The sequence below is a fragment of the Micromesistius poutassou genome (genome assembly GCF_964030765.1).
Source record: "Micromesistius poutassou genome assembly, chromosome: 2".
Classification (NCBI taxonomy): Eukaryota; Metazoa; Chordata; class Actinopteri; order Gadiformes; family Gadidae; genus Micromesistius; species Micromesistius poutassou.
Genome location: NC_140272.1, coordinates 20,704,063 through 20,719,447, shown reverse-complemented (window position 1 = coordinate 20,719,447; position 15,385 = coordinate 20,704,063). Strand labels below are relative to the sequence as shown.

General features: G+C 50.8%; 1 protein-coding gene across 1 annotated transcript in view; it reads right to left on the bottom strand.

The window, feature by feature from the left end:
- Nucleotides 1–1,076: 1,076 nt before the first annotated feature.
- The window catches only part of LOC311338308 (serine/threonine-protein kinase 4-like), a 17,552-nt gene continuing 3,243 nt past the window's right edge, over nucleotides 1,077–15,385 (bottom strand). The window contains exons 5-11 of the mRNA XM_084463531.1: nucleotides 15,089–15,253; nucleotides 14,600–14,767; nucleotides 14,299–14,436; nucleotides 13,622–13,753; nucleotides 8,893–9,085; nucleotides 6,124–6,257; nucleotides 1,077–3,703 (exon numbers count right to left, since the gene is read on the bottom strand). Coding sequence (XP_084319657.1) covers nucleotides 3,545–3,703; nucleotides 6,124–6,257; nucleotides 8,893–9,085; nucleotides 13,622–13,753; nucleotides 14,299–14,436; nucleotides 14,600–14,767; nucleotides 15,089–15,253 — 1,089 coding nt within the window. The 3' untranslated portion in view covers nucleotides 1,077–3,544. The remainder of the gene's footprint in view (nucleotides 3,704–6,123; nucleotides 6,258–8,892; nucleotides 9,086–13,621; nucleotides 13,754–14,298; nucleotides 14,437–14,599; nucleotides 14,768–15,088; nucleotides 15,254–15,385) is intronic.

Sequence of the window (15,385 nt, the reverse complement as noted above, 5' to 3'; positions counted from 1 at the left end):
GGGTCATTAAGGAGCAGGTAGGGGTTAGACAGTACAGAGACAGGTCATTAAGGAGCAGGTAGGGGATAGACAGTACAGAGACAGGTCATTAAGGAGCAGGTAGGGGATAGACAGTACAGAGACAGGTCATTAAGGAGCAGGTAGGGGTTAGACAGTACAGAGACAGGTCATTAAGGAGCAGGTAGGGGTTAGACAGTACAGAGACAGGTCATTAAGGAGCAGGTAGGGGTTAGACAGTACAGAGACAGGTCATTAAGGAGCAGGTAGGGGATAGACAGTACAGAGACAGGTCATTAAGGATCAGGTAGGGGTTAGACAGTACAGAGACAGGTCATTAAGGAGCAGGTAGGGGTTAGACAGTACAGAGACAGGTCATTAAGGAGCAGGTAGGGGATAGACAGTACAGAGACAGGTCATTAAGGAGCAGGTAGGGGTTAGACAGTACAGAGACAGGTCATTAAGGAGCAGGTAGGGGTTAGACAGTACATAGACAGGTCATTAAGGAGCAGGTAGGGGTTAGACAGTACAGAGACAGGTCATTAAGGAGCAGGTAGGGGTTAGACAGTATAGAGACAGGTCATTAAGGAGCAGGTAGGGGATAGACAGTACAGAGACAGGTCATTAAGGAGCAGGTAGGGGATAGACAGTACAGAGACAGGTCATTAAGGAGCAGGTAGGGGTTAGACAGTACAGAGACAGGTCATTAAGGAGCAGGTAGGGGTTAGACAGTACAGAGACAGGTCATTAAGGAGCAGGTAGGGGTTAGACAGTACAGAGACAGGTCATTAAGGAGCAGGTAGGGGTTAGACAGTATAGAGACAGGTCATTAAGGAGCAGGTAGGGGATAGACAGTACAGAGACAGGTCATTAAGGAGCAGGTAGGGGGTTATAGTTAGGTATTGAACCCAGAATCTAATAAATAAAAAAAATAAAAAATAGCAGCATGTATATAACTTTGAATAACAGTTAAACTGTTAACACTGTATTATGACCAACATCTAGCGATGAAGAGGAGGGATAAGAGCTGCAGGATGAAGGTGAATAACACGTTAAAGGGCGAGACACTTCACTCAACAGACTTTTTACCATCCGTTTATTACCATAAAATACTTTTGTTCTTTTCAGAAATACAGCATGTGACAACCAACCAAAACAGGAAAATAAATCAATAAAAACAAAACCAATATGGGAGATCTGTTGAAGGCCCCGTGCAGCTCTACTGCTGGGCAGAAGACTCCGAACAACCCTTCACCGTCTGTGTTTAAACAGTCAATACTACCGTCTAATTGAGACACATTACAATTTATATTTAAATGTTGAAAGGTTAGTTTTCATCATTCTTGGTTCCAGTTCTCTGGGTCGTTACATGATCATATTTGACCAGTGGGTTGATCAGCAGGGCGGCTTGCGGTGTGTGTTTGTTACGGGAAGCCAAAAGGGACACAGCCCGTAACATTGGACCCCTTCACATTGGAAGCGGTTTGTCTACATGGCTCATTAACATCCAGTGATCGCTACTAAATTGAATAAGTTATTTCTATGAATTATTGTCATTACAGCATCTTCACAGACACAAAATCCAGCATGAAATTGAATAACAAAAATACAACATAATTGCGACAAAGACATTAAAATAAATCACACTCCAACTGATATGTTCAACATTTGTTCAGAAAACCACAAAGAAAATTTGTTTGAGGCAACACAGCAATGATTTTGATCAGAGTTTACACGGTAACATTGAAGAGCAGGAAAACAGAAACTAAAAGTTCAAACGAGAATAAGCCGAAATAAAGACGCCTGACCTTCTGACCTTTCCACTCTGTCAATGCCAAAAGCAGGAAACTAAATGAAGGCATAACGTTGGTTGGTCCTTACTACAGTCAGCAATGTTCTTCTAATCAATAATGGTCCCTAATGTCCTTAATATTCATAGAAATATTCCTAACCTGAGCTTGGCTATTACCTGAGTATTTAGTTTAAATGCAGACTCAAAATATGAACTTTGTTTGTTAGCAACAGTAACTAGGTGGAACATTATTCCTATGTTCCTTATTAATCTGTATTTACGTGACCAATTCAGAATCCCTGTAGAATGTTTGAGGACAAACTCAAACACACTTCCATGTTTCATGATAGCACTTGTTTCGAGGAGCTGGCACACAGAGAGGGTCGGGGTCAAGACTAGACACCTATAACCCCAACGACCCCCTCTTGAATGAATATTGGAAGTTTGTATTTGGCAGAATACAAAAAAAACGAACTGCAAAAAGTGTGGAACCTGAAAGCAGAGAAAGACATGAGCTAGCAGCTAACACCTAGCAGCTAACATCTCAGCTCGCTAACCTAGTAGCTAACCTTTTAGCAGCTAACACTAGTGGGTAACATCTTAGCGGCTAACATGTAAGCACTTGGGTGGTGTGCCAGAGACAAGCGATGAATGATAAAGAAGCCAGTCCCTTATTTATAACATCACCTCTACAGGAAGCACTCACAGCTCCGACCGGGTGGAAGAGTTTCAAAGACTTCAACATGGGTCAAATCAAATCTGAGCTCCTCATTGGTTGAAATTCACCACCGTTCCATTCCTGCATGTAAACATCGTGAAGGAAAAAGAAGGTCCAAACTATTTAAAAAAAAGAAGAATAGCGGCAGTGTGTAAAATACACCAAGCAGCAGAGAGCAGGAATGTGAAAGCATCGTTAGACTGAGAGGCTGCTGAGCCTCGTTAGACTGAGAGGCTGCTGAGCCTCGTTAGACTGAGAGGCTGCTGAGCCTCGTTAGACTGAGAGGCTGCTGAGCCGCGACCCCACAACAACATCCAGCAGTTTGACGCCAAAGAGACGCGGAGACGTTGCTGTGACCTCATCGTGTTCGGAGTTCTACAGAACTGCAGTACTGTGTAGGTTATCTAGTACACACACACACACACACACACACACACACACACACACACACACACACACACACACACACACACACACACACACACACACACACACACACACACACACACACACACACACACACACGTCTTTGGTGCTTGCTGAGAGCGACCAAGCAGAACCAGGTGTTTGTGGCTCCAGGTGGCAGTGCGACTATTGACCAGATCTCAGTCATTTTGTGGTTCAGGATATTCCCTGGATCCCACAACTGACAACACAGGGATGTGAAGCCAGGCTGGTGGTCTGCAGACGACATCACAACCAGAGAACACATGGAGTCTGTTTGGGGAGGGGAGAGAGGAGAGGAGAGGAGTGAGAGGGGAGGAGAGGAGTGAGAGGGGAGGAGAGGAGAGGAGAGGAGTGAGAGGGGAGGAGAGGAGAGGAGAGGAGTGAGAGGGGAGGAGAGGGGAGGAGAGGAGTGAGAGGGGAGGGGAGACATGGGAGAGGAGAAGAGTTGAGGGTAGAAGGGAGGCAGGGGAAGACGGAAAGAGGAAAGGAGAGGAGAGAGGCAAAGACGGGAGGGGAGAGGAAGGGAGGAAGGTAGGGGAAAGGAAAGGGGCTGAGAGAGGAGAGGACAGGTGGAGGAGGAGGAGGTGTGTTCAGAAGTTGTGCTGGGGTCGTTTCTTGGCCTGTATGGCGTCCAGGATGGGTTGTCTCTTGGCCTGGTACCTCTGGTGGATCTCCTCAATCTCCTGCTCCATCTGGGGGTCCAGGGAGGCCAGCCGCGCCCGGAGCTCCTCCACGCTCCACGACCGCATCTGCCCCCACGACCCCAAACACACCACAGGGTACCCTTAGTGGTTAGAACCCACTGCATTTAAATAGGGCACTCAAAGCCATTTACATAGCCACTTTTTAGGAGAGATGAGACTTTATCCTCGTCAGACAGTAAAAGACTTTAACTTGAACATCCACTAGCAGTGGTAGCCCCTACCTCCCACTGGCCTCACAGTGGTGAGGTGGAACCAGTCAGAGCCCAGTGGTAGCCCCTACCTCCCACTGGCCTCACAGTGGTGAGGTGGAACCAGTCAGAGCCCAGTGGTAGCCCCTACCTCCCACTGGCCTCACAGTGGTGAGGTGGAACCAGTCAGAGCCCAGTGGTAGCCCCTACCTCCCACTGGCCTCACAGTGGTGAGGTGGAACCAGTCAGAGCCCAGTGGTAGCCCCTACCTCCCACTGGCCTCACAGTGGTGAGGTGGAACCAGTCAGAGCCCAGTGGTAGCCCCTACCTCCCACTGGCCTCACAGTGGTGAGGTGGAACCAGTCAGAGCCCAGTGGTAGCCCCTACCTCCCACTGGCCTCACAGTGGTGAGGTGGAACCAGTCAGAGCCCAGTGGTAGCCCCTACCTCCCACTGGCCTCACAGTGGTGAGGTGGAACCAGTCAGAGCCCAGGGGAGCTAGAGCCAGCAGGGCGCCACGGGGGCTTTAATGACCACCACTGCTTGGTTTCCAGAGAAACCACGTTAAGGTGTGGCTGATTAGACTCTTACAACGTTTGAACAATTATATCAGCTGAGCCACTCTTTCACTCTTTTCCCCATAAAATCTAACATAAGCAAATCTAGTATGCCTGATCTACACTGATTATTTATTTATTTATTTATATGCCTGATCCACACTGATTATTTATTTATTTATTTATTATATGCCTGATCCATACTGATTATTCCTGTTTGAACCAAAAGGTCAGAGTGGAGCTGATAGCATTTCAGTAGCCTTGGCGATATGGCTGAAAACTGTATCACGATATAAGTGTTTCATATCGGTCGATATCGATAATTATTGATCATTTTTATGACCTATTTAAAATAATAACCAGGAGAAAAATATAAAAGTAAACTGTTTTATTTTAAACTTAACCTTCCCCTGATTGTAGGCAGACAGGGAAAAGGAATGTCAACACAACCATGGAAAACTCAAATAAATAAATAAATAATAAACATAAGTCTCAATGAAAACTTAACAATTATCAATTATAAAGTGCTCAAAAACACAACCTCTGGTTCAAAGCGGAGCTAGACTCTTTAACCTCTGGTTCAAAGCGGAGCTAGACTCTTTAACCTCTGGTTCAAAGCGGAGCTAGACTCTTTGCGCCGTTAACTTCCAACGAGGAAAAAAATTATCAAAACGTTCTATTGAACGCATTTTGTATTGATATTGATTACGCCTCTCTCACAACACATATGGTTATCGTTTTAGGGCCCAGCCCTACACTAGGCTATCAATCGGCTCAATAGGATCTGGATGGTTCTAGCTGAACCCCCAGGAGACCACGCTATCTGTTAGCAGTTACCAGCAGTAGCGCTATTTATTACCCCAGATCAATGATGCTAAAATAAGACCCAGGACGCTGCTACGCTTTAGCATAACCAACAGAGACACAAGAGGTGAACACTGGAGATCCGGAGCAAGTGGGTTAGAGTACAGAGGCCATGTAGGAGCAGGAGGGGTTAGTTATCTACTGATTCTGAACCAATATAAACTACTGTCGGAACATCAAGCTCTCTTCGTGTCCTTATTCACAGTTAGAATAAACAACGGGCAGCATGCTGTTGACATGTGAGCAGCCTTAGCAGCATGTTAGCGTGCCAACGGTCCAGATAGCATCACCCCTTTAGCACGCTAACACATGCTAGCGAACAAGCTGGTTGACGAGCAGCACCTGACTGCTGCGGTTCAGCCAGAGGTCAAGGGACTCGGTGACCTTTCACACACGGTCAGATGGGGTCCAAACCCTGACCCTAACCCTAACCCTGACCCTAACCCTAACCCTGACCCTAACCCTAACAGTGACCCTAACCCTGACCCTAACCCTAACCCTGACCCAAACCCTAACCCAAACCCTGACCCTGTCCCTAACCCTGACCCTAACCCTACTAACCCTGACCCTAACCCTGACCCTGACCCTGTCCCTAACCCTGACCCTAACCCTGACCCTAACCCTACTAACCCTGACCCTAACCCTGTCCCTAACCCTGACCCTAACCCTGACCCTAACCCTACTAACCCTGACCCTAACCCTGACCCTAACCCTACTAACCCTGACCCTAACCCTACCATGGAAATAATGACATGCCCGCAAGTGCACACACCTACACACACAGACACGCACAATAATACAATCACAAGCACACATGCACTCAATATCACACAAAGACACCCCTCCTGCTGACTCACCACCTCCAGGTCTCCGTCAGGGGGGAGTTTGTGGTTGTCTGAGTCCCCTCCTCCTCCCTTGTTGGCTTCTCTCTCCTTCTGTTCAAAGTATTCCAGGAAGGCGGGCTTGGCTGGCTGCAGAGTCTCCCCTCGCCCTGGAACACACACATTATACACACGCAGAACATTTACACACACCTGGTTTGAACACATACCTTGTTTTTACAAATACACACGCGCCTTGTTATACTGTAACATCCACACGTGTTAAAGTTTGATCTGATAATCAGCCCATATGCGCAAACAATGAGGTTGGATAATGACATCATCTCCCCCGCACACTGCCAACAAGGCTCTCAGTGAATTGGATGCATCAACTTTATTTATAATGTCCACTCTTCCTCCTGTAATGTTTAAATACGATGAATCAACAGTTTTTGTATCGTATATCCCCTCTTATTCTGCACCGTGTCAAGATCAAATCATTCAGACCATGAAGGATAACCTTTTGAAGCTGTTTGACCCTACCTGCTTCTTAAGGACATCTATTTGAAGCCACCTTAAGTTTACTCCGATAAAGACATCTGCGTCTCAAAGTACTGTTCCTCATAACTATCAAATTTCAGATTTCTGTCGCACTGAAACAAGGGTGCAGTGTGTGTGCATGAGTGTGCGTGTGTGCGTGTGCGTGTGCGTGTGTGTGTCTGTGTGTCGGGGCAACAGCCAGGGTACTGCGGTGGAGAAGAGCAGAGAGCCGCTGTGCTGTGGCGGGGGGCCGGGGGCCACAGCGGGGGACTGGGGCCCACAGCCAGCTCAACAACCTGATGCATAGCTTTAAGATGCAACTTCGGCTCCAGTGGCTCACAGCTAGACTAGCACGTAGCCTTGGGAGATGCTATTAAGATTAATTAAGAATCAGATGTTAACCAACTCTAACCTAATACTGAAATTTAACCTTCTCTGAATTAATACCTAAACTTAATAAGCTCTAAACTTTACCATCTCTAAAGTAATAACTAAACTTAACCATCTCTAACTTAAACTTACCAATCCCTACACCTAACATTTTCCAAATTGATCACTAAAGTGAAACATTTTGAGGTGAGGGTACAATGCAATGCAATTGTTGCTCTTTCCATCTACTTTTACCATCATTTTGAATACAGATCCTTGGTTGTTTAACCATAGAAGCGTTATTGTTCCTTAGCTCAATACATCTATGGAGAAACTAACAGACGGCGAGGGATACAGATCTCTACTGGGGGCAGGGATCGAACCTGGACCTTTACAGAGCGCTCCCATGGCCTCCTGTGACCTTTACTGCCTCGACATGCTGCGTCCTTCAAACCACTTCCTTTCACCCCGTCGTCATATGACCTCTGACCTCCATTGGAGACCTTAAGACTCATTATATCATACTGCCCAGATGTCTTCATTAAATATATCATTTCAGGATATTGCCCAGAGGAAGAGATGATTCAGTGTTGGCTATAGCTGGACCCTGAAACTCAACACTGTTTGTTGACTAAAGGAAACACAGACTGAAACATGTTCAGTCTGTTCCTTCATATATACCTTCATATCCTTCATATATACTATACTACATACAGTACTGTGGTACTGTATGTAGTATAGTATATACTATGTAGAATACTAAATCAATGTTAATATATTGTAACAATAGCATGAGAAGCACTGTGGCAGTTTCAAACACAACGATGTCACCCCATAATTAATATTCAAACAATTTAACGATTAATTACTGAACAATGACCAAAACAGCAATATCATTCCTATACTTCAGAAACAGAATTGCGTCATTGCAACGTGTGGTCACGATGTACACGCCCAATCAGTACATGACCTCCACTCAGACCTGCCACTCCTCCGCACACAAATACACGTACATGTGCACACACATGCACTACTGTGGCAATGCTAATGTGATGCTCAGGGACGTGGGTTGTGCTAATGTAGAGCTAACCATATCAGACTCAATCCATACTAACACAGTAACACCTAGCACAGGAAGGCACAGAGTGTGTGTGTGTGTGTGTGTGTGTGTGTGTGTGTGTGTGTGTGTGTGTGTGTGTGTGTGTGTGTGTGTGAGACAAGCCTAGGAAATCTCCAATGAGCAGTGGCATTATTTCCACTATGGACGTAGGGCCAAACCTTTACTGTATCTCTTTACTGTATCTCTCCGCAGACACAAGGGAGAGTTTACTCTAAGGAACATTCAAGTCACAACATCTCCTAATCCAACCTGATCTAATCTCATCTGAATCCCACACTCCCAATGTAAACTAATTGTAAACCAACATAATCCCAAGGCAAATTTATTTTGAAACTCTTAATCCAATATATATAAGAACACACTTGGAGAGCATTCTCTTCCCATTTGTTCAACCCTTAAGCCAAAGTACAGTATATTTCACTTATTTGCTTCACTTTGCTTGAAATAGATGAAAGAATCATGAAATGAGACTATAAAGAATATAAAGAATATAAAGAACATGCAAACATCCTGGGACCGATACACCTCCCCCATCCCATGGCCAGGAATCAACTCAGTCACATGACCTTTGAGTTAACTACAAAACATAAACAACTGTGTCAACAAGACACACACACAGGTTACCCTTACTGGCAAGTAACACAATGTTATGTATATTGATCTCATAAACATATCAATAAATATATAACGATAAATACAATTAGACTATCAAGCTCTCCTTGAGGGAATGCTGCTGTACGACAGCACCCTCTGGTGGGGCAGCGGTAGTGTCTTACTCTTAATGGTTCCGTCCCCCTCCTCCTCCTCTTCATCAGAGTTGATCACCATGGTCCCCAGCGAGGACACCATGGTGCCGGTGTCCGGCTCCCCTCGGGTCCCGGGGTAGGGCCCCGTGCCCCCCAGACGGATGGTGTCGCTGCCCTCCGACCCCGCCAGCACCATGGTCCCCAGGTCCACCTCGTCCTCCTCCTGCAACGCACACGCATGACTGGACCATCGTAGGGAGAGACCAACGCACGACTGGACCATCGTAGGGAGAGGCCAACGCACGACTGGACCATCGTAGGGAGAGGCCAACGCACGACTGGACCATCGTAGGGACTAGGGAGTGGCCAACGCACGACTGGACCATCGTAGGGACTAGGGAGTGGCCAACGCACGACTGGACCATCGTAGGGAGAGGCCAACGCACGACTGGACCATCGTAGGGAGTGGCCAACACATGACTGGACCATCGTAGGGACTAGGGAGTGGCCAACACATGACTGGACCATCGTAGGGAGAGGCCAACGCACGACTGGACCATCGTAGGGAGAGGCCAACACATGACTGGACCATCGTAGGGAGAGGCCAACGCACGACTGGACCATCGTAGGGAGAGGCCAACTCATGACTGGACCATCGTAGGGAGTGGCCAACACATGACTGGACCATCGTAGGGACTAGGGAGTGGCCAACACATGACTGGACCATCGTAGGGAGAGGCCAACGCACGACTGGACCATCGTAGGGACTAGGGAGTGGCCAACACATGACTGGACCATCGTAGGGACTAGGGAGTGGCCAACACATGACTGGACCATCGTAGGGAGAGGCCAACGCACGACTGGACCATCGTAGGGAGAGGCCAACGCACGACTGGACCATCGTAGGGACTAGGGAGTGGCCAACACATGACTGGACCATCGTAGGGACTAGGGAGTGGCCAACACATGACTGGACCATCGTAGGGAGAGGCCAACGCACGACTGGACCATCGTAGGGAGAGGCCAACACATGACTGGACCATCGTAGGGAGAGGCCAACGCACGACTGGACCATCGTAGGGAGAGGCCAACTCATGACTGGACCATCGTAGGGAGTGGCCAACACATGACTGGACCATCGTAGGGACTAGGGAGTGGCCAACACATGACTGGACCATCGTAGGGAGAGGCCAACGCACGACTGGACCATCGTAGGGAGAGGCCAACGCACGACTGGACCATCGTAGGGACTAGGGAGTGGCCAACACATGACTGGACCATCGTAGGGAGAGGCCAACGCACGACTGGACCATCGTAGGGACTAGGGAGTGGCCAACACATGACTGGACCATCGTAGGGACTAGGGAGTGGCCAACACATGACTGGACCATCGTAGGGAGAGGCCAACGCACGACTGGACCATCGTAGGGAGAGGCCAACGCACGACTGGACCATCGTAGGGACTAGGGAGTGGCCAACACATGACTGGACCATCGTAGGGAGAGGCCAACACACGACTGGACCATCGTAGGGACTAGGGAGTGGCCAACACATGACTGGACCATCGTAGGGAGAGGCCAACGCACGACTGGACCATCGTAGGGAGAGGCCAACGCACGACTGGACCATCGTAGGGAGAGGCCAACGCACGACTGGACCATCGTAGGGACTAGGGAGTGGCCAACACATGACTGGACCATCGTAGGGACTAGGGAGTGGCCAACACATGACTGGACCATCGTAGGGAGAGGCCAACGCACGACTGGACCATCGTAGGGAGAGGCCAACGCACGACTGGACCATCGTAGGGACTAGGGAGTGGCCAACACATGACTGGACCATCGTAGGGAGAGGCCAACGCACGACTGGACCATCGTAGGGACTAGGGAGTGGCCAACACATAACTGGACCATCGTAGGGAGAGGCCAACGCACGACTGGACCATCGTAGGGAGAGGCCAACGCACGACTGGACCATCGTAGGGAGAGGCCAACGCACAACTGGACCATCGTAGGGACTAGGGAGTGGCCAACACATGACTGGACCATCGTAGGGACTAGGGAGTGGCCAACACATGACTGGACCATCGTACGGAGAGGCCAACGCACGACTGGACCATCGTAGGGAGAGGCCAACGCACGACTGGACCATCGTAGGGACTAGGGAGTGGCCAACACATGACTGGACCATCGTAGGGAGAGGCCAACGCACGACTGGACCATCGTAGGGACTAGGGAGTGGCCAACACATGACTGGACCATCGTAGGGAGAGGCCAACGCACGACTGGACCATTGTAGGGACTAGGGAGTGGCCAACACATGACTGGACCATCGTAGGGACTAGGGAGTGGCCAACACATGACTGGACCATCGTAGGGAGAGGCCAACGCACGACTGGACCATCGTAGGGAGAGGCCAACACATGACTGGACCATCGTAGGGAGAGGCCAACACATGACTGGACCATCGTAGGGAGAGGCCAACGCACGACTGGACCATCGTAGGGACTAGGGAGTGGCCAACACATGACTGGACCATCGTAGGGACTAGGGAGTGGCCAACACATGACTGGACCATCGTAGGGAGAGGCCAACGCACGACTGGACCATCGTAGGGAGAGGCCAACGCACGACTGGACCATCGTAGGGACTAGGGAGTGGCCAACACATGACTGGACCATCGTAGGGAGAGGCCAACGCACGACTGGACCATCATAGGGACTAGGGAGTGGCCAACACATGACTGGACCATCGTAGGGAGAGGCCAACGCACGACTGGACCATCGTAGGGACTAGGGAGTGGCCAACACATGACTGGACCATCGTAGGGACTAGGGAGTGGCCAACACATGACTGGACCATCGTAGGGAGAGGCCAACGCACGACTGGACCATCGTAGGGAGAGGCCAACACATGACTGGACCATCGTAGGGAGAGGCCAACGCACGACTGGACCATCGTAGGGAGAGGCCAACGCTGTGACTGGACCATCGTAGGGAGCGGCCAACGCATGACTGGACCATCGTAGGGAGAGGCCAACGCACGACTGGACCATCGTAGGGAGAGGCCAACGCTGTGACTGGACCATCGTAGGGAGAGGCCAACACATGACTGGACCATCGTAGAGAGAGGCCAACACATGACTGGACCATCGTAGGGAGAGGCCAACGCACGACTGGACCATCGTAGGGAGAGGCCAACGCTGTGACTGGACCATCGTAGGGACTAGGGAGTGGCCAACACATGACTGGACCATCGTAGGGAGAGGCCAACGCACGACTGGACCATCGTAGGGAGAGGCCAACGCATGACTGGACCATCGTAGGGAGAGGCCAACGCACGACTGGACCATCGTAGGGACTAGGGAGTGGCCAACACATGACTGGACCATCGTAGGGACTAGGGAGTGGCCAACACATGACTGGACCATCGTAGGGAGAGGCCAACGCACGACTGGACCATCGTAGGGAGAGGCCAACGCACGACTGGACCATCGTAGGGACTAGGGAGTGGCCAACACATGACTGGACCATCGTAGGGAGAGGCCAACGTACGACTGGACCATCGTAGGGACTAGGGAGTGGCCAACACATGACTGGACCATCATAGGGAGAGGCCAACGCACGACTGGACCATCGTAGGGACTAGGGAGTGGCCAACACATGACTGGATCATCGTAGGGAGAGGCCAACGCACGACTGGACCATCGTAGGGAGAGGCCAACACATGACTGGACCATCGTAGGGAGAGGCCAACACATGACTGGACCATCGTAGGGAGAGGCCAACACACGACTGGACCATCGTAGGGAGAGGCCAACGCACAACTGGACCATCGTAGGGAGAGGCCAACGCACGACTGGACCATCGTAGGGAGAGGCCAACGCACGACTGGACCATCGTAGGGAGAGGCCAACGCTGTGACTGGACCATCGTAGGGAGAGGCCAACACATGACTGGACCATCGTAGAGAGAGGCCAACGCATGACTGGACCATCGTAGGGAGAGGCCAACGCATGACTGGACCATCGTAGGGAGAGGCCAACGCACGACTGGACCATCGTAGGGAGAGGCCAACGCTGTGACTGGACCATCATAGGGAGCAGCCAACGCATGACTGGACCATCGTAGAGAGAGGCCAACACTGTGACTGGACCATCGTAGGGAGCAGCCAACGCATGACTGGACCATCGTAGAGAGAGGCCAACGCATGACTGGACCATCGTAGGGAGAGGCCAACGCTGTGACTGTGTTCTAATCAGCGGACGGAGCCGGTGTGGTGTCAATGAGGGGGTGGGGGGGGGTCCGGTGTGGTGTCAATGAGGGGGTGGGGGGGGTCCGGTGTGGTGTCAATGAGGGGGTGGGGGGGGGGTCCGGTGTGGTGTCAATGAGGGGGTGGAGGGGAGTCCGGTGTGGTGTCAATGAGGGGGTGGGGGGGGGTCCGGTGTGGTGTCAATGAGGGGGTGGGGGGGGTCCGGTGTGGTGTCAATGAGGGGGTGGGGGGGGGGTCCGGTGTGGTGTCAATGAGGGGGTGGGCGGGGGTCCGGTGTGGTGTCAATGAGGGGGTGGGCGTGATTGTGTTCAAAGGTCTTACTGAGGAGGGGGGCTATGGATGTGTTTGCGTTGCGAGGGGGCAAGGCAAAGGATGTGATTGTGTAGTGAGTGTGGGGGGGGCTGGCTGGGGGGGGCTGGCTGGGGGGGGCTGGCTGGGGGGGCTGGCTGGGGGGGGCTGGCTGGGGGGGGCTGTGTGTGTGCGCGTACCGAGTTGTCGTCCTCCTCGGCGTCCTGGTCCCGTTGCTCCGCCTCTTCCTGTCTCCTCTGCTTGGTTTCCATGGCATCGTTGATGAGAGGCTTTAATGTGGAGCTAGCCTTAGCTGAGCGGATGAAGGGATGCTGACAGAGAGAGAGAGAGATTACTCCTCTAATGATTGAGTAATGACGATGTACTATTGTAGTAGTACTGTAGTTCTGTGGCACATGTAGTAGCAGTGTGCGTCAGCCCTGTAATAGCCCTGAGTTAGCCCTGTAGGAGTATGGTAGAAGTACCGTATTACCTGTAGTAGCTGGGTGGCAGTAGCCCTGTAGTACCGTATTACCTGTAGTAGCTGGGTGGCAGTAGCCCTGTAGTACCGTATTACCTGTAGTAGCTGGGTGGCAGTAGCCCTGTAGTACCGTATTACCTGTAGTAGCAGTAGCCCTGTATTACCGTATTACCTGTAGTAGCTGGGTGGCAGTAGCCCTGTAGTACCGTATTACCTGTAGTAGCTGGGTGGCAGTAGCCCTGTAGTACCGTATTACCTGTAGTAGCTGGGTGGCAGTAGCCCTGTAGTACCGTATTACCTGTAGTAGCTGGGTGGCAGTAGCCCTGTAGTACCGTATTACCTGTAGTAGCTGGGTGGCAGTAGCCCTGTAGGAGTATGGTAGAAGTACCGTATTACCTGTAGTAGCTGGGTGGCAGTAGCCCTGCTCTCTGCGTTCTTCACCAGACACTTAGCGATGAAGTCAACGAAATTGTCGGACCAGAGGGAAGGGTCCCGCAGGGTGGGGGCGGGGTTGGTGGGGATCATGAAGATAGCCTGACACACACACACACACAGTTAATATACAACTACTACAATACCCACACACAGGCATGCACACATGCGTTTAAGTGTGATCTAAAATGTTGATAAATGTGTACTATCCCTAAATAAATTCAATAGTACACACACACAAGTACAAGTACACACACACACTGACCCTCATGGGATGGATGTCTGAGTAGGGGGGCTTCCCCTCGGCCATCTCTATAGCGGTGATGCCCAGGGACCACACGTCTGCCACACAGTTGTAGCCGATCTCCTGGATGACCTCCGGAGCCATCCAGAACGGAGTCCCGATCACCGTGTTCCTCTTGGCCATGGTGTCCTGCCCCACACACCCACACCCACACACACACACACAAGTTGTACATTTATAAAAATAAATTAATGGTGTTATGGGAAAGAAATGCTTTCTCAGGATTATTCTGTGTCAACTAAGCACTAGGCACTAGGCCCTAGGCACTAGGCACTAGGCCCTAAGCCCTAGGCACTAGGCCCTAAGCCCTAGGCCCTAAGCACTAGGCCCTAGGCCCTAAGCACTAGGCCCTAGGCACTAGGCCCTAAGCCCTAGGCACTAGGCCCTAAGCACTAGGCCCTAGGCACTAGGCCCTAAACCCTAATCCCTAGGCCCTAGCGGCAGTCTCACCGTCAGTTGTCCGGCGACTCCGAAGTCGGCCAGCTTGGCCTGCCCCTCCCCCGTCAGGAGGATGTTCCCGGCCTTGATGTCTCGGTGGATCTTCCTCATGAAGTGGAGATACTCCAGCCCCTTCAGAGTGGACTGCAGGATGGTGGACACCTCCTCCTCACTAAGCTACACACACATACACACATTAATACATCTACGTGTGTGTGTGTGTGTGTGTGTGTGTGTGTGTGTGTGTGTGTGTGTGTGTGTGTGTGTGTGTGTGTGTGTGTGTGTGTGTGTGTGTGTGTGTGTGTGTGT